Here is a 25,321-nt window from a genome sequence, read left to right on the forward strand (position 1 = left end):
CGTGTCAACATAGGTAAGTTTGTGTGTGTCGGCAGTGTGTAATAAAGTTGTACTTGTCACGGTGTGTGTCTCCTGTTTTTATTTGGGTATTTTTTTCCCAGTAGTACTACAGGTACCAGCGGGCCCGTTTTTCTCCCGCATGCTGGTACTTGTGGTTCTCCAAGTACCAGCTTGCGGGGGAGGCTTGCTGGGACTTGTAGTACTACTGGAAAAAACAATATTCTTTCAATTTTGACAAGGCTATCAGCCCCCCATCCGCAGCCCTTGGATGGGGGGGACAGCCTCGGGCTTCACGCCTGGCCCTTGGGTGGCTGGGGGGGGGACCCCTTGATTGAAGGGGTCCCCACTCCCCCAGGGTACCCCGGCCAGGGGTGACTAGTTGGATATTTAATGCCACGGCCGCAAGGCACTGTATAAAAGTGACCCCCGGCTGTGGCATTATCTGTCCAGCTAGTGGAGCCCGATGCTGGTGTATAAAATACGGGGGACCCCTACTCTTTTTGTCCCCCGTATTTTTTGCACCAGCACCAGGCGCAGAGCCCGGTGCTGGTTTTAAAAATACGGGGGATCCCTGTCAATTTCCCCCCCCGGATTTTTAGAACCAGGACCAGCTCGAAGAGCCCGAGGCTGGTTATGCTTTGGAGGGGGGACCCCACGCCATTTTTTTTCGGGTTTTTCCCGTTTTTCCCCGTTTTTTAAAATCGCGGCAAAATCCGGCAAATCGGCTGTTTTTCGCCCGCGGGACTGTCGAATCCGTTTTCCATTGAATATGGTGAATTTCGGCAACCACTTCCCGAAATTGGACGGTCGAATTGTGTCGAATTAAAAAACGGCGATAATTTGCCGCGATTCGCCGCTAATTGCATATACCCCCATGGGTTAAATGTAATAGCCTGTGAGCTGCCGGAGGTGCAGAACTTTGTGCGAGTCTGCCTGTTTTTTAAAGCAGCAATCATTTACAAGGCAAAACCAACCCGGTTATTACATTTAACCCTTTGTATTATACTATTTACCTAATGCTGAGTGTTTTACAGGGCCCATAAAATACGGGGGACCCCTACTCTTTTTGTCCCCCGTATTTTTTGCACCAGCACCAGGCGCAGAGCCCGGTGCTGGTTTTAAAAATACGGGGGATCCCCTGTCAATTTTCCCCCCGCATTTTTAGAACCAGGACCAGCTCGAAGAGCCCGAGGCTGGTTATGCTTTGGAGGGGGGACCCCACGCCATTTTTTTTCTGAATTTTACCATTCCATCTAAAAATAAAAAATAATATTATTTTAAAAAATATATAAATAATACTTGTGCCTCCAAAAAAGACAAACCAAGTACCTAATCCCTTCTATTATAAATAGATATGCTATTATCAATAAAAAAAAACACAAAAAAAAAACATGTTTTAATTTTTTTTTATTAGTTTCACCCACCAAAGTGTGGCGGATTGAAAATTTCGAATTTACTGTCTAAAAGCACTGTTGTCGAATTTCCAAACTTCAATTGAATATACTTTGGTCGAATTGCAGCACTTGTAGCAGAAAAGTCGAATTTGACAAAAGTCGAATTTCAAAAAGTCGAATTTTGAAAGTCCGTTTTTTGGACGGAAAGTACTGAATTGCATTGACGATTTTTTTTTTTGGGCGAAAAAGTCCCGAAATTCGACAATTTCGGGAATTCGACCGCAATTGCATATACCCCATAATCTCTTCACCAGATATTTGTGATATCACAAGTACAAGATGATCAGTTTACTTGGTACAAGATACAAAGCTATATTATCAGAGCCATATCAACTTAGAGCTTTTGAATACTTATTCATGCCATACAATAGTCTCCATATTAATCTTCTTTCTGTATCGTATTAAGTGCTTACCTGTAATGGGCATATCAGGCCTGGGCTGCTCCTTTCTCCACAATGGTACAAACACTGTGACATCTGTATGTCCTCTTTCCAGAAAAAAGGTGACAGCCAGCAATATTCCACGGCATGAGAACACCTCTTTGTTTCCATGGCTACAGAGAAAAGGAAACAAGCAATGAGTTTTGCAGACATATTTTACCATTATGAGTAAAGTAAATCACTGTACAGGATGCCTTCCTGCCCAATAACAATGCAGGGTTTAAAGGGCACAGCCTGTGCAGCGTGCAAGCTGAAACTATCAATATTCATATTATAAAATCTAATTTTACCAGTTTCGATCAGTTATACCTGAAAATTTGGTTTTAAAAGTGACCTTGTTTATTTGTTTTCAATAAAAGTCTTACAGATATAGCCAGCCTCATGGTTGCTGCGATGTGTATGCATGGGCGATCTTGGTTGTGGATTATTAGATCTACACTAAATAGGTCTACAGTCAATAGGTCTACCACTAATGGTAGACATGCATTAGGTCACAGGGTTAAAAGGTTGAGAGGGTCAAAAGGTTGACGTAGAATAGGTAGACAGTAGGAAAGGTCGACAGCGGCAAAATGTCGAGATGGAAAAGGTCGACACAAAAAAGGTAGGCACTATTTATTTATTTTGGGGGGGGGGGTGTTTTGTCACTTTTATGCTACAAACAAGCCCTAATAGTGTACCACGTCCCCACGCATGGCTCGCGTTCGTGCAAGGTGCCTCGCTCAGCTACCGCTGCGCTCTGCACAGGTTACTATTCCCAATTGTAGTGCCTGTGGATGTTAAAGTATGAAAAAGTTGAAAAATATGAAAATTTTTTAAAAAACTTGTGTCTACCTTATGTGTGTCGACCATTGTCATGTCGACCTTTTGATCATGTCGACCCTTTGATCCTCTTGACCTTTTGAACTGTCTTCCTTTTACATGTCCACCTTTTGATCCTGTCGACCTTTTGACCCTGTCGACCTTTCCTACTGTCTACCTATTCTACGTCAACCTTTTGACCCTCTCGATCTTTTGACCATGTGACCTAATGCATTAAACCATTAGTGGTAGACCTATTGACTGTAGACCTTTTTAGTGTAGATTTATGGTCCGGATACCCTCGATCCCACAGCAGTGTCCTAACTATTGAAAAGAGGCTTCAACAATTCAGAGCAGTTGGATTATATATTCACACAAATATACAAACTAATATATGTCCGCCTAGCAGAACATCACCATGCAATCACAGGATAACCTGCTATAAATAGGTTCTAAAAATCCATTGTGCTTGCATACTCCCTTACAAATACTATCTGTGTTAAGAGTGTAGCTTTAGGCCACCAGACAAAATACTGTCCTTTTTATTTTATAAGACAATGGGTTTATTTATGAAGCAGTGGCATTTGTAAGCACTGCTTCCCAGGTGTGTTGGAGGTGAAAATTTGTCACTGTTAGAGATGGTCATCGAAAACCGATGGTTAGCAACAATCAATGTTCCCACTATGGTGAAATTACTTTTTTCCATAAAATTGTGAGTATTCAATGGTTGCCAGTCATCAGAAGTCACTTTCTGATGCTCATCTGATGTTTGACAGCCTTTTGCAGCTGCGAACACCTGGAAGTGCTGTAAATAGCTCAGCTAATATGCACGTCCGCAAAGCTCCTACTGCTTCTGTACATGCGCACATAGTAGCCATTGACGATTTTACCATCAAATGGTTTCGATGCATTGGCTAGTAGCCATTGCATCACCTGAATTGATGTCATTCAATGCCTAACTTCTGATGTTCACCACTATTCAGTTTAAAGCCTGATGTGCTTTACAATGACTGTGAGTGCCGCTTTCAATTTTCACCTCTAACCTGCTGGGTTGCAGCGGCTATCAAAAAGTTGCTGCTTTGTACTTGAAGCCCTATGAATCTTTTCAGTACACTGTGCCTTTAACATTAATTACAATTAATAGGGTTGTCATACTGCACTGTACATGAGGAATATTGTAACATTCTTAAAATGAGATAAATGTAATAAGCAAAGTCCTATGATAATTTACAACTTTACAAAAAAAGAAAATATAGCATTTCTTGGCACACTTAGATGACCTGTAATATGCCTTGCTGTAAAGTTGAGTACGATGAACAACTGTTTGAAAGGTCACTGAACTGGAAATTAACATGAATTAAAATAACATTCACCTCATGTTGCATTTGACCTTCAACTTGTTATTATGCAAGTATATTTTTGGAATATTTCCTGGTTCTGTGTTTAGTAAGGTAAGTTTTCATAATCACCGCCCTTGTTGTTTTAACAGCACAGTCTTATAAAAAAACTCAATGGCCATGTGCTGGTGTCAGTTAACACCTATTGGGGCAAACATTGCTAAAAACTGGAAGGACACTCTTGTACTGTATATACCTGAATTATCCAACCAGATTCCAAAATGTGTTTACAAATGTTTCCCCTCTAAAAAACAGAAATTAATATTTACAGTGGATTTAAATGTGTTTACTATTTGTATAAACATTCCCAAATTGAGTGTGAATTTATAGGATAGTGCAGTGGTTCTCAAACTGTGCACCATGGCACCCAGGGGTGCCTCGGGACACTTGCAAGTGTGCCTTGGGTTGGTGAAAGAGAACCAATTCAAACTATTTATGGTCACTGCAATAGGCAATACCAGTGCTGGTGTCTACCAGTCATAAAATATGTGGACAAACAGAAGTGAATCCTGTCCCTCAACACATAATTAAACCTAAGTATGACATATAAACACAATTTACTTAATTCTCTCTCTCTCTCTCTCTCTCTCTCTCTCTCTCTCTCTATATATATATATATACACACTGCTCAAAAAAATAAAGGGAACACTAAAATAACACATCCTAAATCTGAATGAATGAAATATTCTTATTAAATACTTTGTTCTTTACATAGTTGAATGTACTGACAACAAAATCACACAAAAATTATCAATGGAAATCAAATTTATTAACCCATGGAGGTCTGGATTTGGAGTCACACTCAAAATTAAAGTGGAAAAACACACTACAGGCTGATCCAACTTTGATGTAATGTCCTTAAAACAAGTCAAAATGAGGCTCAGTAGTGTGTGTGTGGCCTCCAGGTGTCTGTATGACCTCCCTACAATGCCTGGGCATGCTCCTGATGAGTTGGCGGATGGTCTCCTGAGGGATCTCCTCCCAGACCTGGACTAAAGCATCTGCCAACTCCTGGACAGTCTGTGGTGGATGGAGCGAAACATGATGTCCCAGATGTGCTCAATTGGATTCATGTCTGGGGAACGGGCGGGCCAGTCCATAGCATCAATGCCTTCGTCTTGCAGGAACTGCTGACACACTCCAGCCACATGAGGTCTAGCATTGTCTTGCATTAGGAGGAACCCAGGGCCAACCGCACCAGCATATGGTCTCACAAGGGGTCTGAGGATCTCATCTCGGTACCTAATGGCAGTCAGGCTACCTCTGGCGAGCACATGGAGGGCTGTACGGCCCCCCAAAGAAATGCCACCCCACACCATTACTGACCCACTGCCAAACTGGTCATGCTGGAGGATGTTGCAGGCAGCAGAACGTTCTCCTTGGCGTCTCCAGACTCTGTCACGTCTGTCACATGTGCTCAGTGAGAACCTGCTTTCATCTGTGAAGAGCACAGGGTGCCAGTGGCGAATTTGCCAATCTTGGTGTTCTCTGGCAAATGCCAAACGTCCTGCACGGTGTTGGGCTGTAAGCACAACCCCCACCTGTGGACGTCGGGCCCTCATACCACCCTCATGGAGTCTGTTTCTGATCGTTTGAGTAGACACATGCACATTTGTGGCTTGCTGGAGGTCATTTTGCAGGGCTCTGGCAGTGCTCCTCCTGTTCCTCCTTGCACAAAGGCGGAGGTAGCGGTCCTGCTGCTGGGTTGTTGCCCTCCTACGGCCTCCTCCACGTCTCCTGATGTACTGGCCTGTCTCCTGGTATCGCCTCCATGCTCTGGACACTACGCTGACAGACACAGCAAACCTTCTTGCCACAGCTCGCATTGATGTGCCATCCTGGATGAGCTGAACTACCTGAGCCACTTGTGTGGGTGGTAAACTCCGTCTCATGCTGCCACTAGAGTGAAAGCACCGCAAGCTTTCAAAAGTGACCAAAACATCAGCCAGAAAGCATAGGAGCTGAGAAGTGGTCTGTGGTCACCACCTGCAGAACAACTCCTTTATTGGGGGTGTCTTGCTAATTGCCTATAATTTCCACCTGTTTTCTATTCCATTTGCACAACAGCATGTAAAATTGATTGTCAATCAGTGTTGCTTCCTAAGTGGACAATTTGATTTCACAGAAGTGTGATTGACTTGGAGTTACATTGTGTTGTTTAAGTGTTCCCTTTATTTTTTTGAGCAGTGTATATATATATATATATATATTTATTTATTTATTTTTTTCATTTCCCAGTAAGAAACTTTGGCCTAGAGGTGCCATGAAAAAAATTCTGATACTAGGGCCTCGTGATTCAAAAAAGTTTGGGAACCCCTGGGATAGTGAGTGGTTCTGAAACCAAATTTTCTGTATAATAGGTGTACACTATAATGCAGGAAACAAGTAATTTCTTCATTGTTTGGATTCATTATGACACTGTTTTCCAATTCAGTAATAACTCCTAACAGTAGGCTAACAGCACCTGTGACACACTAAGGTTGCAGAACTGTGGTCAGTGCTCCTTCCAGAATTCAATGTGTACTTTCACATAAAGAACAGGTTACTGTTTGACAATAGGTCCACGTTACATTCAGCAAGTGACTGATGGTAGTTCAAAGCCTAGTGCACCATGGACTCTGGATACACAGCCTAATGTTGCTGAATGGTAATCATTTGAAACAAATTCTCTTAGTTCATCAAAAGTGACCTAAGTATAATTAAATTAAGTCCCTTTCACATCTCCAATGCCAGATCCCACCCGGGAATTGGAAACGGGTCCTTCCCAGGTGGGATCCGGCATTGGAGCCTAAGATCTTGCTTCCCGACCCGGCAATTTGCCGGGTCGGTTGCCATAGCGGCAGGGGGGGAAGGCGGAGCAGGCAGTGGGGACAGCGCTGGGAGATGAGCTCATCTCTGCGCCGGCCTCTCCCTATGTAGTGAACGGGTCCCGGGTCGCATCAATCCGGGAACCCATTTACACTGCCACTGACCTGGTATTCAACCCGAGAATAACCCTTCTTATAACCCGGGTTGAATTACTGGGTCAGGCGAGCCTGAATTCTTCAAGGCCCCTTTCACATTGCACAGTGACCCGCGTTGACCCGGCAATATTCCTGGTCGATACCGGGTTATTTTTGCAATGTGAAAGGGGTATTAGTTTTGTCTTAACAGAATTCAAACTGTTCAAAAAACAGTCTTATTTCAAATGGCATGTAAAATGCTAATAATTTACTGAGCAGCTTGAGGGTTACAGATCAATGGACATAATTCATGTACTTTCGAGTCTTTAGTGCCAAGTCTAACTGTGCTACACAGATACACTGCTGCCTGCGGCAAAGTTTGTGGTTTCTTGTAAAAAAGGCCCCAACTTATCAAATTGTTTACTAAACTATTATTTGAGATGAAGTCAGAAGAAGTAATGTGCACAGAGTAAAATGCTCATACAACATTGAAGCTCTTGGTCCCATTGTGCTCCACAATGTGCAGTTGGGACAGGCATTTTTGCAGAGCAAGATAATCACATTCAGAAGAGATGACTTATATGCAGCAACAGCATTCCAACTGCATGGAGTGGCCACACATTCATTTCATGGAGTAGGGCACAAAACAGCTAACATTTTATAGAGGATTCCCTTCTAGATTGTGGAAGAAAGTTTCTAATTTTCAAAAGTGGCTCTAAAGAGTATAGAGTTAAATTGGGTACACACTGATTGATATGTTGTCCAATCTGTTGGAACAGACAGACATATTGCTTACACTGGTGCATATTGGGCAATGTGTGTGCCCGATATGCGGGTGTCCGCTGTCGCTAGTGATGTTGTTAGGTTTGATGTGCTACACATCGAACCTGACGATATCGCTAGCATCCTGTTGTATGCTAACGAAGGATGGAATATGATTGTTCTGTCCTTCAGTTACATCACTCCAGTGTGTACAGGTAATCTGGATTGGCAGGTGTTTGTTTCAACATGATGGCATTTGTTCCAATGTCGGAACGAATGCCCATCGCTCAAGTGTGTACCCAGCTTAAGGTGTTCAGGATAAAGTACACTTAGTGGTCCATATGTACCACTGGTTCCCAAACTGTGAACCTAGGGTGCTGCAAGGCTTTTGCAGGGGTGCTTTGGGTTAGTGATCCAGGACCAAATCAAATTATTTATGATCAAAGAGATAGGTAAAACATGTGCTAGTGGCTGCAAATTATAAAGCATGTGGACAATCAGAAGCACAACTGTTCACCACCACATAACTGAACCTATGGATGACAGGTAGGCACAATTTACTTAATTTTATATTTTTTCCAAATTTATCAATACAAATTTTTTATCCTAGGGGGACCATGAAAAAAATGCTGATACTCCAGGGCACTGTGATTCAAGAACGTTTGAGAACCACTGATCTAGACAGAATACGAAACCATGGTGTTTTGCTGTGCACATCAGGTGTGCTCTGTGATGGATGTCCACATTATCCCTACATAACCAGCAAGCATTAACAGTTTAATGTACGCAAGTATAACATAAATCCGGAGAACAAACACTATCAAGTTCAAGTGCAAACCACGAACATCTCCCTTTTGTTAGCAAATATATATATATATATACCGTATATATATATATATATACCGTATATATATATATATATATATATATATATATTAGTTCTCCGTGGAAGTCCGTCTAAGAGGTACATGTAATAGCTCAGTTATTTAACAGACCATTGCTGGCATTTAAATGCAGGGCCAATGTCACTTTGCACCCTTTGCCCACAATTAAAATCCCCCCCCCAGGGGGAGATTTACTAAGCCTTGGAGAGTGATAAAGTGGAGAGAGATAAAGTATCAGCCATTCAGCTATGAACTGCCATGTTACAGGCTGTTTAAGAAATGACAGTTAGGAGCTGATTGGTATGTGGGTTATCTCTTTCCAAGGCTTAATACATCTGCCCATAGGTCACATAAGTGTGACAGAGACACTTAGACAAAAAATGTCTGTATTTATCAGTACAGTATATGACCTCCTATAAAATTCTAAAGCTGTATTGCATTAAAAAATGTAATGGCTAAACCAATACAATATGCTGCAGCAGAATTTCCTTTATACAAGCTTCTTTTGAAAAAAAATATACTTCCTTGTGAACCCTCGAAATAGCTGTAGTATTTACCCAAGGCTATAAGGTGTAAGTATCTCATATAGAGGTTCTAATTTTGCAAACGCTGAGAAAATTCCCAGGAGGAGGAAAGAGCAGGTATATTTACATAAAGCGTATTTGCATAGACTGCTAGTGAGCTGTTCAGGCAGGCAGGTCTCTGGCCATGTGAATCAGCAAGGAACAATGTAGAAGATTAAGCATACAGGAAGTAGCAGTGCGGAATTTCCCTTTAGTGAACCTGACACTAAATTATACTTTGTACTTTGTTCCACACAGCTGCAAAATACCTTTCTTTGACTAAAGAGGCAATGACTGTCTTTAACTACTGTCCTCATCTTGCATGTTTCTCTTGTTGATGGATTGTCCACAACAAAGAGAGATAAAAAATGTCTACAGTATGTGGTTTATAAAGTTGTACAGTAAATGACAACTGATGTTCTGTATGTTAAACCTGCAAGCTAGCATTCTTTGATGTCTTTTGCTTTAAAAAAAATTGCATCAAACAACTCAATTAAAAGGTTTCAGATGAAGTAGAGTATAATATACATGGGTAACCGTTATTCGCCACAACAATGTAAATATTACTGGTAAAATCTAGTCACACTAATATATCTAGAAGTATAGATGAATGAATTTGTAATGTAGGCCATTACTATTATTTGCACTGCGCTGGTTACAACAGTTGGTGGGTAGCATGGGATGGACTCAGTAGCGGATCTTGCCACGGGCAAGCAGGACTTTTGCCCGGGGCGCCGCCTTCCGGAGGGCGCCGGCGCCATCCGGAGGGCGCCGCACCAGGGCAAGATCCGCTGCTGCTGTGCCCCCCGCTGCCGCTGTGAAGGGAAACTAGAGTTTCCGTTCGTGGAGAGGTCCTTTACTGCGCGGAGCGCGATGACGTCATCGCGCACTGCACAGCAAAGGTCCTCTCCACGAAGGGAACTAGACGCTCAGGATCCCGGCAGCAGAATGCCAGCAGGGGGCGGGGAGGGGGGGGGCAGCGCAACTAAGCCCCTAACGGGCTTGCTGCGCTCACTACGCTGCAGGCACAGTGGCAAACTGCGCTCGCCACAGGTTCTATTCCCACTCTTTGGGTATCATGGACTGGACACCCATGAGTGGGAATAGTCCCGACTGTCGGGATTTAGAAGGGGGTGGGATGTAGCCGCTATTTTTTAGACCTGTTTACACATGTTGGACTAGTATCAGCTTATATACAGATAAGCAACGTATGCACACACTCATGCACACACACATGCACACACAGACACATGCACAGTCGCACAAAGAATTACTGTACTTTAATATATGCAAAACATATTGCTTAAGCTATTATTTTTACAGCCAAGCCTTTCAAGTAGGTTAAGGTACAAACAACAAATAACAAAAAAAACAAAAAACATTTAATGTGACAACAGAAAAATGGGTCAAAGAGTTCTTATTTTCTAGAGTAACATTTCTCTGAAATAAGTTTCAAAACACAGCCAGTGAGCCCATAACAGAACAGGAAATGAATCAGCAGAGTCCTGCTTATTACTGCATAAACCAGCCATTGCCTATACATCATTATTTTGCATATATATATTTATTTATTTATATATTTTTTCTTCACACAACCACATGTTTATTGCAAAATACACATTAAGCTTACTGACCTCATTTTGTTTGCAAATGTCAGTGATCATTTAAAACTGTAATACGTGAAACCCTAACTTAAATGACATACAGTGTAAACATAAAACTGAATACAAAGAATAAAATAAACTACAAAAATATTGCTCAGTCACTGCTGCTAGGAAATAGAGACTTCTGGGAAAAAGTGGGGCCTTAGGACTCACAAAATAAGCCTTATTGTTTTTGCTATGAAAATAGGTATACTTTATGGCAAACAGATATTGTCTTTCTTTTTTTCTTTCTTTAAAACAAACACTGCAAAGGTACATTGTGATGATCTTTGCACCAAACCTCAGGCGTCCACAAATGATATGTCTCCAGACTGGCATGTGAGCCATTCATCGGTTTAAGATCCTTGAAAAAAAATTCTGCTGCACTACCTACAGTACTGTATGTTTCTGATGCACTGAATTTTCATGAGCAGGAAGCTGAAGGGAACAAATTGAAAATGCGAAGCACTGACATAAGACTTATTTTCTATTACTGTCAGCGTTAAACCTACTGTGTTATAACTGATATGAAGTACTACATTCAGTTAATGGGGCAAATGATAATTGCTAAAGGTGCATACACACAGTGCGATTCTGGCTAAATGCCGATTTTGACTATGTGATTTCCCTTAAACTCCCCAAAGCCCAGAATCACCGATACTGACTGTACACATGGTGCAATTTTGGCTATGTACAATTTTGACTATATACAATTTTGACTATACTAGAAACTGGATTGTACGCAGCATAGTCAAAATTGCCTTGCCTGCACAGTCTATTTTTTCTTGCAATACCGACCATGCGGGAATGCGCATCGGTATTGCAAGCTGTGTACATACGGCGCTATATGTGCTAACTTTTCTTATGATTTTCGTAAGCACACATCGCACCGTGTGTATGCACCTTAAGACTCATTAAGGATTGCAGTTTAATAAAAAACAACATTAACAACAGCTCAGTAATGTTGAATACATGTCAGTAGACTTACAAAAAATATAGCAAAGTGTAACAAACCTCATAGCCACATTACTGCCATCAATGACAATTGGTCTTAAGTTGTTACTATCACTTTCTTCATTTGAAGTTGTGGATGCCTTTACTCCCATGCTCCCTCGAGGTATTAAAACAGCATCTGTTGACTCCTCTGGCACAGCTTCTCGTTCTGGGTTTCCTCCGTGTTTCACAAGCTCTCCCAATACAGAATTTGTATCTGCATCCACACCAAGATTCTGCAGGACCGCATGGATTTCGTCTGAGGTATAACCTAGTTTACGGAAAAAGTCTACTTTCATCTGCATCTCAGACTGGTCAGCAAGGTCAGGTGAACTGTCCTTTTCTGGTGACCGGTCACTTCTTGCCCTTTTTTGGCCCCATCCTTGGCTGTAAAAACCTTCGTCATGTGTGTCTCCATATAATAAAGCAAGGTCATACTTTGGAAGTTCGTACCCTTTACATTTGTTGGGTTCATTCCAGCTTTGCTGATCCAAACAGCAGTTGAAATCAAACGGAAGGCTATCCATTACAAGTGCTTCAGTCTGCTGTAGTGACCTCCAGCTTCAGCTACAAACACATAATTAATCATTAGCTTAGGTTAACTTGTACCAATAATGTTTGCAGTAAAATGTCAGCTCTAACTTCCCCTGATTAATACAGCTCAAGAACTTTTCACATAAGTCATTGCACATTTCAGATATTTCTTAGTGCTGTTTCTCAAACTCCGTTGTTACAGTCCAGGTTTTAAGGATATCCATGCTTGAGCACAGGTGTCTTAGTACCTCAGTCAATTTGATTTAACCTCTTCAGTGGCATGCCCGGAAACTTTCCGGGGCCAGCTGCGGTGTGCAGACTGGCAATCCCGGAAATTTTCCGGGGCATGCCATTGCTCCCCCTCCCTCCACCTTACACTCCGCTCGGCCGGTGGACTAGAAGATCATGACACGATCGCGTTGTGACATCATGACGCGATCGCGTTATTCCATAAAGCTCTGCAGGCAGAGCGGAGTACAAGGGAGGAGTGTGGGAGATGATTACAGTGCTGGCTGGCTAGTGCCCGCCAGCAAACGCTACCTAGGGGATGGCCATCAGTGGGTTTTACATCGATGGTCACCATCGATGGATAACCTCGATGGTGTAAAACCATCTTGAATGGACCCATTGATGGTTTTTACCCGTCGATGGTCATCCCTGCACTACTATACAAATGCAAACCAAGAGGCATGGCATAGTGGGTGTCAGGGAGCGGAGCTAAGCTCCGTGCCGACACTTTGATAAAAAAATAAAAATAAATTGGTAGCACTGAACCATCGATAGCGGGAAACCATCTGGTTCTCCCCCATCAATGGTAAAAGTCTTCAACATTGGTCATAGACCATCAATGCTTTTGAATCATCGATGGTCGGTGGCCATTCCTAGCTACCCCATGGCATCAAACATTCCCTAGGCAACGAGCATTCCCCATGGAAATGAGCATGGATCCCAGAGCATAAAACCCCTGGCAAAAAGCATGACACAATGCGTGAAACCCCTGGCAATGCGCATGAAACACCTGGGAACGCGCAGGTAAAAAAAAAATTAAAACCTGCCCTGGGAGGTTTGGTCAAATTCCAAAAACCCGCCACTGAAAGGGTTAAAAATCTGGACTCAAGCATGGATATCCTTAAAACCTAGACTGTAATGGCCGAGTTTGGGAAACTCTTGTTTCGTGTTTTCCAAAAAGCATCATGCATTGTATGATATAATTAGTAAATATACATTTAATAGTTTAGTGCTATGTTTAATAAATAGGCAAGCATTACTAAATACTATGATAACATAATTAGAAAAAAATAACTTTCACTGCTGGATGTTTGTAGAAGGCAGGAATATTAGAGATGACTGGGTAGTGAGGGATATGTAAATCAACCTTTATTATTCTACAGCATTTGGAGGAAACGACTGCCCAAAATAAATCTCACTTTTATATTTTCTCCCTAGGTACCCACCACTGACAAAAGTCAGAAGACAATACCCTCCAGATTTCTAAATTATGACATTAGACTAATATATCTGGATCATGTCAGCACTATCCAGATGCACTCAGTATTATTAATTCTCAGTACATTAGTTTAATAATTAACAAGGTTTAAATACATACTGTAAATATTCAATGTACTGTACTTGGAAAACACTTTTAAAAATGGTGTTGATCACTTGGTAAACATAATAAATCTTATGTCATCATTAGCAGTAAACAGTAGGTAAAGGAAATATGTTACTCACAACACTGTAATAGTGGCCTCACTACACCCTGTGCTGGACATGCCCTCTGCGTGCCTGATGTCAGGAGGTGGGGTAACCAGCATCAGGAATCACAGCACTGTGCGCTGGGGGTCTGTAGTAGCTGCAGTGTACTAGTCTGGGGAGTCCACAGGACACTCTGCCCAACACTGCAGTAGGCACTCTGGTAGTCAGAAGCATGGGCCATGGGTGAGCGACAGTGCCACCCACAGGGTTCTGCGCCCTGGGCGGGGGCACCGCTTTCACACTCCTAGTTACTGCCTGGTTACTCAAGTGTAACATTTAAATTTCATATAAATGTGGTTAGACTTCTGCTTTCCATGCTGACTCCTGAACTCATTATTGGAGTTATGAGAAAAGTGAGTATCAGATTAGGCAAGACCAGCTGAGCATTAAGCAGTATCCCTATAATTTAATTATATCAGATTAACACAAGTGATTAATGCATTTCTCTTTTTGGAAACACGTCTCAAATAGTGTAACTTTACAGATAACCATCAACATACTGTATGTGTGTGTGTACTGTATATATATATATATATATATATATATTTTATTTTTTTTTATTTTTCCAAACCTCCACATTGCACTAAGAATCCACAAAGTGTGAACAATGAGGTATGTATTAGAAGAATATTGTGGCAGTTGGACTTGCATACACATTTTTTTTTTTTGCCGGCAGTTTGCAAAGACAATACACTTTCTCAAGTACTATATTGTAAAAAGATTAAAACATGTTTGGGTCAGGGTATGTTCCAGCACTCACATCCGATCAGTTATTGCTGGGGCGGTCCTTTATATATGAGACGCCTTTGGCATCATCTCTATAGATATACTGTACACCTACAGTGTAGGAAAAAGGCACACTCTCCAGATAGTCACTTTCAAAGTATCTCACTTTATTGAAATTGAATGCTGTGTGAGAAATGACAGCCAACATTTCCATTCCATTTGTGAATCTTTTTCAAGGCAAACTGATTACAATGAAGTATTAGTTGTGTACAGAGCATACACCAGCCAGCATGCAATGACAATAAAGTGAGATACTTTGAAACAAATACATACATAAACTATAAGCAGATACCCTAACAGTGGTAGTGGTAGCATTCTATTTATTTACCCATCACAGAACTTCACAACATGGCTGCTAACACATCGCATGAACAAAGCTATATATATATCACACAATATATTTTGTGTAGATGCAAATGTGATAAACCCATGAATCAAATAGGTCATAATATACACAAAATATCACAATCCTACACAATCCAGCACTCATTCATAAAGTTATAATTATAAAAGATAACAACAACATCAAAAACAAGAAAAAAAGTAGTAACAAGAAGATAAGAAAACTTAATTACTTAATTACTTAATTACTGTAGTAATAACTTGCATCTGCCTCCAAATCATGTTCTAACCATTTAAGCTGAAATAAGTCAGTCAGTAAACCTGTAATATCTAGCAGTCTTCATGGCTTACCAGATGATTCAGAACAGACACACATAGAATACAAGAATCCTATAAGCTTACAGGCTGAGAAGTGAAGGCCTGCCTGACATTTCTTCTGTGTTATATGCAACAGGAAATAAAAGTACAGTCAGTTGGGCGTGTACAGTACATGTGGGTGGTAATAACACAGCTTGATCTGGTTATTTAAAGATATAGTCACCCTAACTATTGCAATATGATGTTCCCATTACAAACGTTCTCACTGTTCAGGGCAATGGAACAGAGTTAAGACATGCCAGTGACTTGAGGGCTTGAATACTGTATCAGTTCTACATTTTCTGTATCAATATGGCTAACAGGCCACTTCAAGTTTTCATGTAATGGAAACAAAATTAGTCTACAATATAAAAAAAATTATTTTTCATATTTGCACAATGCATTGGAACTGACAAACCCTTGTGGTACTGGATACAATGTTGTTCTGTGTTGTAGACAAGATATTCATACTTGATTAAGCCGGGTACACACTAGCCGATGTGTGTACCCGGCGATATTGGCTGCGGCAGGGACCCGGCGGGGTGCCGGTACCGGCAAGTGCATGCACACTTGCCGATGCCGGCGTGAAGCGAGCGACGGCGGGGGGGGGGGGGGGGGGAGCGGGGGCCATGTTGCAGCTGCTGCATGGCTCTTGTTAATGAAGTCCTCCCTCGCCTGGACTGGGAGCGCGCATCATTAATGATGTTGAGTGTACACACTAGACGAGATAGTAGAAGATATTGCAGAGAAAGACCCCTCTGAGCGATATCTTTTACTTTCTTGTCTAGTGTGGGGCTTTAGGGCTTTATTCAGGTTTGTTAGCAAACCAAAAAAGTTAGCAATAGGGCAAAACTGTGTTGCACTGCAGGTGGGGATTTGGGTGGGATGTGTTATAACTGAAATGTAAATTGCAGTGTAAAAATAAAGCAGCCAGTATTTACCATGCACAGAAACAATATAACCCACCCAAATCTAAATGTCTCTGCACATGTTACATCTGTCCCACCTGCAGTGCACATGGGGGGTAATTCAGATCTGATCGCAGCAGCAAACTTGTTAGCTAATGAGCAAAAATATTGTGTACCGCAGGTGGGGCAGATATAACATGTGCAGAGAGAGTTAGATTTGGGTGGGGTGTGTTAAAACTGAAATCTAAATTGCGGTGTAAAAATAAAGCAGCCAGTATTTACCCTGCACAGAAACAAAATAACCCACCCAACTCTAAATGTCTCTGCACATGTTACATCTACCCCACCTGCAGTGCACATGGTTTTACCCAATTTCTAACTTTTTTGGTTTGCTAACAAGCCTGAATAACCCCCTTAATACAGTATTATCCACAAAGATCAGACTAAAGGTCCATACACACTGGGCGTTTTTGCCCAGCGTGTATGCATAGCGATGATCGCTGACATCGCTGGGCTGAAAAGGGCTCAGTGCATACACACTGAGCGCTTTACCCCGCTGCCCAGCGATGTCAGCGGGGGTGAACGGCTTTCCATAGCAGGACGCTATGAAAAGCTGCTCACCCCACCGTTCATCTATTGGTAACACCAGTAGATGAACGGCGGCGGCTAGCGATGATGCGGAAGCACCCATCAGCGCTCATCGCTCATCGCTGGGGTATACACACTGGGCGGTTTTGCACTGAAAGCAGCTCAACACACCAAAAGTGACCTGCTTTCAGCTCAAAATCGCCCAGTGTGTATGGGCCTTAAAAAGGAAAGTTTGGAAAGACTTTGGTCCATAACAGGAACAGTTGGAAGGGGGTGGTATTCAGTTTGCTGCTGTCGGGATCCCAGCGCACAGTATACCGGCGCCGGAATCCCGACAGCTGGCATACCGACACTTTATCTCCCTTTTGAGGGTCCACAACCCCCCTGGAGGGAGAATAAATAGCGTGGCGCGCTACAGCAAGCACAGCGAGCCTGCAAGGGGCTTATTTGCGCTTGCCACACTGTCGGTATGCCGGCGGCCGGTATTCCGGCGCCAGTACGCTGATCGCCGGGAGCCCGGCCGCTGGCATACAATACTACACTCGTTGGAAGGTACAGTGTGATTATTATGAGGAGACTGAATATTGTAGTTTGTTAAATACACATCAACCAATCAATATACATAAATATCAGTTTTGTAAACATCCAGTAAAATTTAAACAATTCCATTTTTTTTTAAATCTTAGCAGAAACAAGAGTTGCTCCTTAACCCGATACACAAAAAAAACATAATACAAATTGGTCAGGAAGCATTCAATTAAAAAACACAGCTTCAGCTACACATGATGCAAAAGATTTCATTGACAGGAGAGTTGTACTTTGCTTACTGATGGATTTAGGTGTATCTATGACAGCAGTTCATGACTTGTCACTTGGCCACTGTCTCCACTTTACAGTACGCTGAGATAAGATCTGAGGCGTAGTGTACTGTACTAATCTTATTATTATATACACATTAATGTAAGATAGAATACACAGCATATTCCAGAAAGGGAGTGCCATAGTGGAAATACTGTATACTGTACATATAATACAAATACAGGCACCAGTACATCACAGTACATTGTTACAATAAGCGATTAAGAGGCCACAGACACACACCAGCAAATTGGTAAAACGCTATTTTTTTTATGGCATCAAAATTACAACATGTCTTTCCCTGTGCGACCCCCCCCCCCCCCCCCCCAAACGGAGCATCACTTGAATTGCTATGTCGTGCCCCACCTAGTGTCTGCCCATGCGCAAAACGCAAAAAGAGTGATAGTAAAAATAAGAATTTACTCACCGGTAATTCTATTTCTCGTAGTCCGTAGTGGATGCTGGGACTCCGTAAGGACCATGGGGAATAGCGGCTCCGCAGGAGACTGGGCACAACTAAAAGAAAGCTTTAGACTACTGGTGTGCACTGGCTCCTCCCACTATGACCCTCCTCCAGACTTCAGTTAGGATACTGTGCCCGGAAGAGCTGACACAATAAGGAAGGATTTTGAATCCCGGGTAAGACTCATACCAGCCACACCAATCACACCGTATAACTCGTGATACTATACCCAGTTAACAGTATGATAACAACTGAGCCTCTCAACAGATGGCTCAACAATAACCCTTTAGTTAAACAATAACTATATACAAGTATTGCAGACAATCTGCACTTGGGATGGGCGCCCAGCATCCACTACGGACTACGAGAAATAGAATTACTGGTGAGTAAATTCTTATTTTCTCTGACGTCCTAAGTGGATGCTGGGACTCCGTAAGGACCATGGGGATTATACCAAAGCTCCCAAACGGGCGGGAGAGCGCGGATGACTCTGCAGCACCGAATGGGCAAACTCTAGGTCCTCCTCAGCCAGGGTGTCAAACTTGTAGAATTTAGCAAATGTGTTTGACCCCGACCAAGTAGCTGCTCGGCAAAGTTGTAGAGCCGAGACCCCTCGGGCAGCCGCCCAAGAAGAGCCCACCTTCCTCGTGGAATGGGCTTTCACTGATTTAGGATGCGGCAGTCCAGCCGCAGAATGTGCAAGCTGAATCGTACTACAGATCCAGCGAGCAATAGTCTGCTTTGAAGCAGGTGCACCCAACTTGTTGGGCGCATACAGGATAAATAGCGAGTCAGTCTTTCTGACTCCAGCTGTCCTGGAAACATAAATTTTCAGGGCCCTGACTACATCCAACGACTTGGAAGCCTCCAAGTCTTTAGTATCCGCAGGCACCACGATAGGTTGGTTCAGATGAAAGGCTGATACCACCTTAGGGAGAAATTGGGGACGAGTCCTCAATTCTGCCCTATCCATATGGAAAATCAGATAAGGGCTTTTACATGACAAAGCCGCCAATTCTGATACACGCCTGGCCGAAGCCAAGGCCAACAACATGAGCACTTTCCACGTGAGATATTTCAATTCCACGGTTTTAAGTGGCTCAAACCAATGTGACTTTAGGAAATCCAACACCACGTTGAGATCCCAAGGTGCCACTGGAGGCACAAAAGGGGGCTGAATATGCAGCACTCCCTTAACAAAAGTTTGAACTTCAGGTAGTGAAGCCAGTTCTCTCTGGAAGAAAATCGATAGAGCCGAAATCTGGACCTTAATGGAACCCAATTTTAGGCCCATAGTCACCCCTGACTGTAGAAAGTGCAGGAAACGGCCCAGCTGAAATTCTTCCGTTGGGGCCTTCCTGGCCTCACACCACGCAACATATTTTCGCCATATGCGGTGATAATGGTTTGCAGTTACCTCTTTCCTAGCTTTAATCAGCGTAGGAATGACTTCCTCCGGAATGCCCTTTTCCTTCAGGATCCGGTGTTCAACCGCCATGCCGTCAAACGCAGCCGCGGTAAGTCTTGGAACAGACAGGGCCCTTGCTGCAGCAGGTCCTGTCTGAGCGGCAGAGGCCATGGGTCCTCTGAGATCATTTCTTGAAGTTCCGGGTACCAAGCTCTTCTTGGCCAATCCGGAACAATGAGTATAGTTCTTACTCCTCTTCTCCTTATTATCCCCAGTACCTTTGGTATGAGAGGAAGAGGAGGGAACACATAAACCGACCGGTACACCCACGGTGTCACTAGAGCGTCCACAGCTATCGCCTGCGGGTCTCTTGACCGGGCGCAATACTTTTCTAGCTTTTTGTTTAGGCGGGACGCCATCATGTCCACCTGTGGCCTTTCCCAACGGTTTACAATCAGTCGGAAGACTTCTGGATGAAGTCCCCACTCTCCCGGGTGGAGGTCGTGCCTGCTGAGGAAGTCTGCTTCCCAGTTGTCCACTCCCGGAATGAACACTGCTGACAGTGCTAACATGTGATTTTCCGCCCATCGGAGAATCCTTGTGGCTTCTGCCATCACCGTCCTGCTTCTCGTGCCGCCCTGTCGGTTTACATGGGCGACCGCCGTGATGTTGTCTGACTGGATCAGTACCGGCTGGTTTTGAAGCAGGGGTTTTGCCTGACTTAGGGCATTGTAAATGGCCCTCAGTTCCAGAATATTTATGTGCAGGGAAGTCTCCTGACTTGACCATAGTCCTTGGAAGTTTCTTCCCTGTGTGACTGCCCCCCAGCCTCGAAGGCTGGCATCCGTGGTCACCAGGACCCAGTCCTGTATGCCGAATCTGCGGCCCTCTTGAAGATGAGCACTCTGCAGCCACCACAGCAGAGACACCCTGGTCCTTGGAGACAGGGTTATCAGCCGATGCATCGGAAGATGCGATCCGGACCACTTGTCCAACAGGTCCCACTGAAAGGTTCTTGCATGGAACCTGCCGAATGGAATCGCTTCGTAGGAAGCTACCATCTTTCCCAGGATCCGCGTGCAGTGATGCACCGACACCTGTTTTGGTTTTAGGAGGCCTCTGACTAGAGATGACAGCTCCTTGGCTTTCTCCTCCGGGAGAAAAACTTTTTTCTGTTCTGTGTCCAGAACCATCCCCAGGAACAGTAGACGTGTCGTAGGGATCAGCTGTGACTTTGGAATATTTAGAATCCAGCCGTGCTGTTGTAGCACCTCCCGAGATAGTGCTACCCCGACCAACAACTGCTCCCTGGACCTCGCCTTTATCAGGAGATCGTCCAAGTACGGGATAATTAAAACTCCCTTCTTTCGAAGGAGTATCATCATTTCGGCCATTAGCTTGGTAAAGACCCTCGGAGCCGTGGATAGACCGAACGGCAACGTCTGGAATTGGTAATGACAATCCTGTACCACAAATCTGAGGTACTCCTGGTGAGGATGGTAAATGGGGACATGCAGGTAAGCATCCTTGATGTCCAGTGATACCATGTAATCCCCCTCGTCCAGGCTTGCAATAACCGCCCTGAGCGATTCCATCTTGAACTTGAATTTTTTTTATATACGTGTTCAAGGATTTAAAATTTAAAATGGGTCTTACCGAACCGTCCGGTTTCGGTACCACAAACATTGTGGAATAGTAACCCCGTCCTTGTTGAAGTAGGGGCACCTTTACTATCAGCTTATGAATTGCCTGTAACACTGCCTCTCTGCCTGAGGGAGTTGTTGGTAAGGCAGATTTGAGGAAACGGCGGGGGGGAGACGTCTCGAATTCCAGCTTGTACCCCTGAGATACTACTTGAAAGGTCCAGGGATCCACCCGTGAGCGAGCCCACTGATTGCTGAAATTTTTGAGACGGGCCCCCACCGTACCTGGACTTAGAGGAAGCGGGGGAGGACTTTTGCTCCTGGGAACTGGCTGTATGCTGCAGCTTTTTCCCTCTACCTCTGCCTCTGGGCAGAAAGGACGCGCCCCTAACCCCCTTGCCCTTATTGGGCCGAAAGGACTGTACCTGATAATACGGTGCTTTCTTTGGCTGTGAGGGAACATGGGGTAAAAATGTAGACTTCCCAGCCGTTGCTGTGGAAACGAGGTCCGAGAGACCATCCCCGAACAACTCCTCACCCTTATAAGGCAAAACTTCCATGTGCCTTTTAGAATCTGCATCTCCTGTCCACTGCCGAGTCCATAACCCTCTCCTGGCAGAAATGGACATTGCACTTATTTTAGATGCCAGCCGGCAAATATCCCTCTGTGCATCCCTCATGTAGAAGAGTGCGTCTTTAATATGCTCTACGGTTAGCAATATAGTGTCCCTGTCTAGGGTATCAATATTTTCCGACAGGGAATCTGACCACGCAGCTGCAGCACTGCACATCCATGCTGAAGCAATAGCTGGTCTCAGTATAACACCTGTGTGTGTATATATAGACTTCAGGATAGCCTCCTGCTTTCTATCAGCAGATTCCTTCAGGGCGGCCGTATCCGGAGACGGTAGTGCCACCTTCTTTGACAAGCGTGTGAGCGCTTTATCCCCCCTAGGGGATGTTTCCCAACGTGACCTATCCTCTGGCGGGAAAGGGTACGCCATTAGTAACCTCTTAGAAATTACCAGTTTCTTATCAGGGGAAGCCCACGCTTCTTCACACACTTCATTTAATTCCTCAGATGGAGGAAAAACAACTGGTAGTTTTTTCTCTCCAAACATAATACCCTTTTTTGTGGTACCCGGGGTAACATCAGAAATGTGCAACACATTTTTCATTGCCTCAATCATGTAACGTGTGGCCCTATTGGAAGTTACATTAGTCTCATCGTCGTCGACACTGGAGTCAGTATCCGTGTCGACATCTGTGTCTGCCATCTGAGGTAGCGGGCGTTTTAGAGCCCCTGATGGCTTTTGAGACGCCTGGGCAGGCACAGGCTGAGAAGCCGGCTGTCCCACATTTGGTATGTCGTCAAACCTTTTATGTAAGGAGTCGACACTGTCGCGTAATTCCTTCCACAGCACCATCCACTTAGGTGTCGACCCCGCAGGGGGTGACATCACATTTATCGGCATCTGTTCCGCCTCCACATAAGCCTCCTCATCAAACATGTCGACACAGCCGTACCAACACACCGCATACACACAGGGAATGCTCTGACAGAGGACAGGACCCCACAAAGCCCTTTGGGGAGACAGAGAGAGAGTATGCCAGCACACACCAGAGCGCTATATAACACAGGGATCCCACTATAAATGAGTGTTTTTCCCTTATAGCTGCTTATATTATATATACTGCGCCTAAATTTAGTGCCCCCCCCCTCTCTTTTTTACCCTTATGTAGCTTGACACTGCAGGGGAGAGCCAGGGAGCGTCCTTCCAGCGGAGCTGTGAGGGAAAAATGGCGCCAATGTGCTGAGGGAGATGGCCCCGCCCCTTTTCCGGCGGACTTCTCCCGCTTTTTCTGGAATTCTGGCAGGGGTATTTTTACACCTATATAGCCTTCCTGACTATATATGGTGTAGATTTGCCAGCCAAGGTGTCTTATATTGCCCTCAGGGCGCCCCCCCCCAGCGCCCTGCACCCATCAGTGACCGGAGTGTGAGGTGTGCATGAGGAGCAATGGCGCACTGCTGCAGTGCTGTGCGCTACCTTGCTGAAGACAGAAGTCTTCTGCCGCCGATTTTCAGGAACACTTCTTGCTTCTGGCTCTGTAAGGGGGCCGGCGGCGCGGCTCCGGGACCGAACATCGAGGTCGGGTCCTGTGGTCGATCCCTCTGGAGCTAATGGTGTCCAGTAGCCTAAGAAGCCCAAGCTACCACCAGTTAGGTAGGTTCGCTTCTTCTCCCCTTAGTCCCTCGCTGCAGTGAGTCTGTTGCCAGCAGATCTCACTGTAAAATAAAAAACCTAAAATATACTTTCTTTCTAGGAGCTCAGGAGAGCCCCTAGTGTGCATCCAGCTCAGCCGGGCACAAGATTCTAACTGAAGTCTGGAGGAGGGGCATAGTGGGAGGAGCCAGTGCACACCAGTAGTCTAAAGCTTTCTTTTAGTTGTGCCCAGTCTCCTGCGGAGCCGCTATTCCCCATGGTCCTTACGGAGTCCCAGCATCCACTTAGGACGTCAGAGAAAAGTTTGACAGTGTCTAGTTAGACCCCAAAATGTTGACAAGTGAAAAAGTTGACACAATCAAAAGGTTGACGCAGAAATGGTCAGCACAAGTTTTTTTAATTTTTTTTGGTGTCAGATTGTAGGTTTCATCACATGACATCCTATGTAGTATACCGCATCCTCTCGCATGGCTTCAGTCAAGGTGACTAGCTCCACTACCTCTGCGCTCAGCACAGGTTACCCTTCTCAAATCGTAGTCCACGTGGATGGTATGAAAGTATGAAAATGTTGGAAAAAAGCAAAAAGTTCCAAAAAACGTGTCGACCATGTTGTGTCGACCATTTTCATGTCAACCAACTGAACCTGTTGGCTTTTTGATCATGATGACCATATGCATATCAACCATTTGGTGTTGACCTATTGACTGTTGACCCTATCTATTTATCTCTCTCTCTCTCTCTCTCTCTCTCTCTCTCTGTCTCTCTTTATAGATATTTATATAGAGATATGTATGTATACATGTATAGGTAGACAGAGAGAAAGAAAGAAAGTACATACAGTATTAAGCAAAGTCTAGTAATGTGAAGTCTCTGAACGATATTTGTGTACTGATAAAACATCCAATTACCGACCAACTTCTAGTAACATACTGTATACTCTCATACAAAGTGAACAGCGCAACTAGGACACTACAGGATCCCTAATTTAACTTTTACTGTACTTCAAACGCCCCCTCCTCCTCTCCCCCCCTCCCTTTCCGCGCTTCTGCCACATCGCCGGCTCTGTGTCACCAGCCCAGGGGCACTCCTGGGCATTTACAGGTAGGGAATGAGATCACACTGTTGTGTGTGTGCGACTGGCAACAGATCAAACTTTCCGAAGACTTCTATTTGTTCCCAGGAGCCCTGTATTACTGATATTGGGGTAACAAGGGGAGATAGCGAATTGTACTCACAGCGGTCTCTCTGTCGACTGAATGTACCCAGAGAGGGAAGGATGGAGGAAGGGCCAGCAAATTGCTCATCAGTAATGACAGACGGAAGTCACCTCGTTATAACCATTCAGGTACAGTAGTAGGCGTCCTCTAACACCTGATTAGCAGCGGCAACAGCACTCCCCTTACATTGCTCTGCCGAACTTTGCAGCTAGGGGGAAAGAGGAGGAAAGAGAGGACCCAGTGTACAGTACTGGTGCATTGCCTGCAACTGTCTACATTCAAAACACCTGAAGACCACCCATTCAAAAGACTACCCTCTAACCCGTAGCTGACTGTATATTGTCCACTTGGCTGTGAA

The 25,321-nt window shown here is 44.1% G+C and overlaps 1 protein-coding gene across 3 annotated transcripts in view; it reads right to left on the reverse strand.

Annotated features, from left to right (window-relative positions):
- ZC3H12A (zinc finger CCCH-type containing 12A) overlaps nucleotides 1-25,068 on the reverse strand; it is a 37,272-nt gene extending 12,204 nt beyond the window's left edge. The window contains exons 1-3 of one of the 3 annotated variants that reach the window (XM_063954367.1): nucleotides 24,982-25,068; nucleotides 11,898-12,443; nucleotides 1,868-2,007 (exon numbers count right to left, since the gene is read on the reverse strand). In XM_063954367.1, the coding sequence (XP_063810437.1) occupies nucleotides 1,868-2,007; nucleotides 11,898-12,403 (646 nt within the window). In that variant the 5' untranslated portion in view covers nucleotides 12,404-12,443; nucleotides 24,982-25,068. Of the gene's footprint in view, nucleotides 1-1,867; nucleotides 2,008-11,897; nucleotides 12,444-14,141; nucleotides 14,277-15,644; nucleotides 15,729-24,981 lie in introns of those variants that run through there. The other 2 variants (XM_063954366.1, XM_063954368.1) reach the window with 2 other exon arrangements.
- Between the last annotated feature and the right edge of the window lie 253 nt (nucleotides 25,069-25,321).

This window comes from Pseudophryne corroboree, chromosome 2, assembly GCF_028390025.1.
Source record: "Pseudophryne corroboree isolate aPseCor3 chromosome 2, aPseCor3.hap2, whole genome shotgun sequence".
NCBI lineage: Eukaryota > Metazoa > Chordata > Amphibia > Anura > Myobatrachidae > Pseudophryne > Pseudophryne corroboree.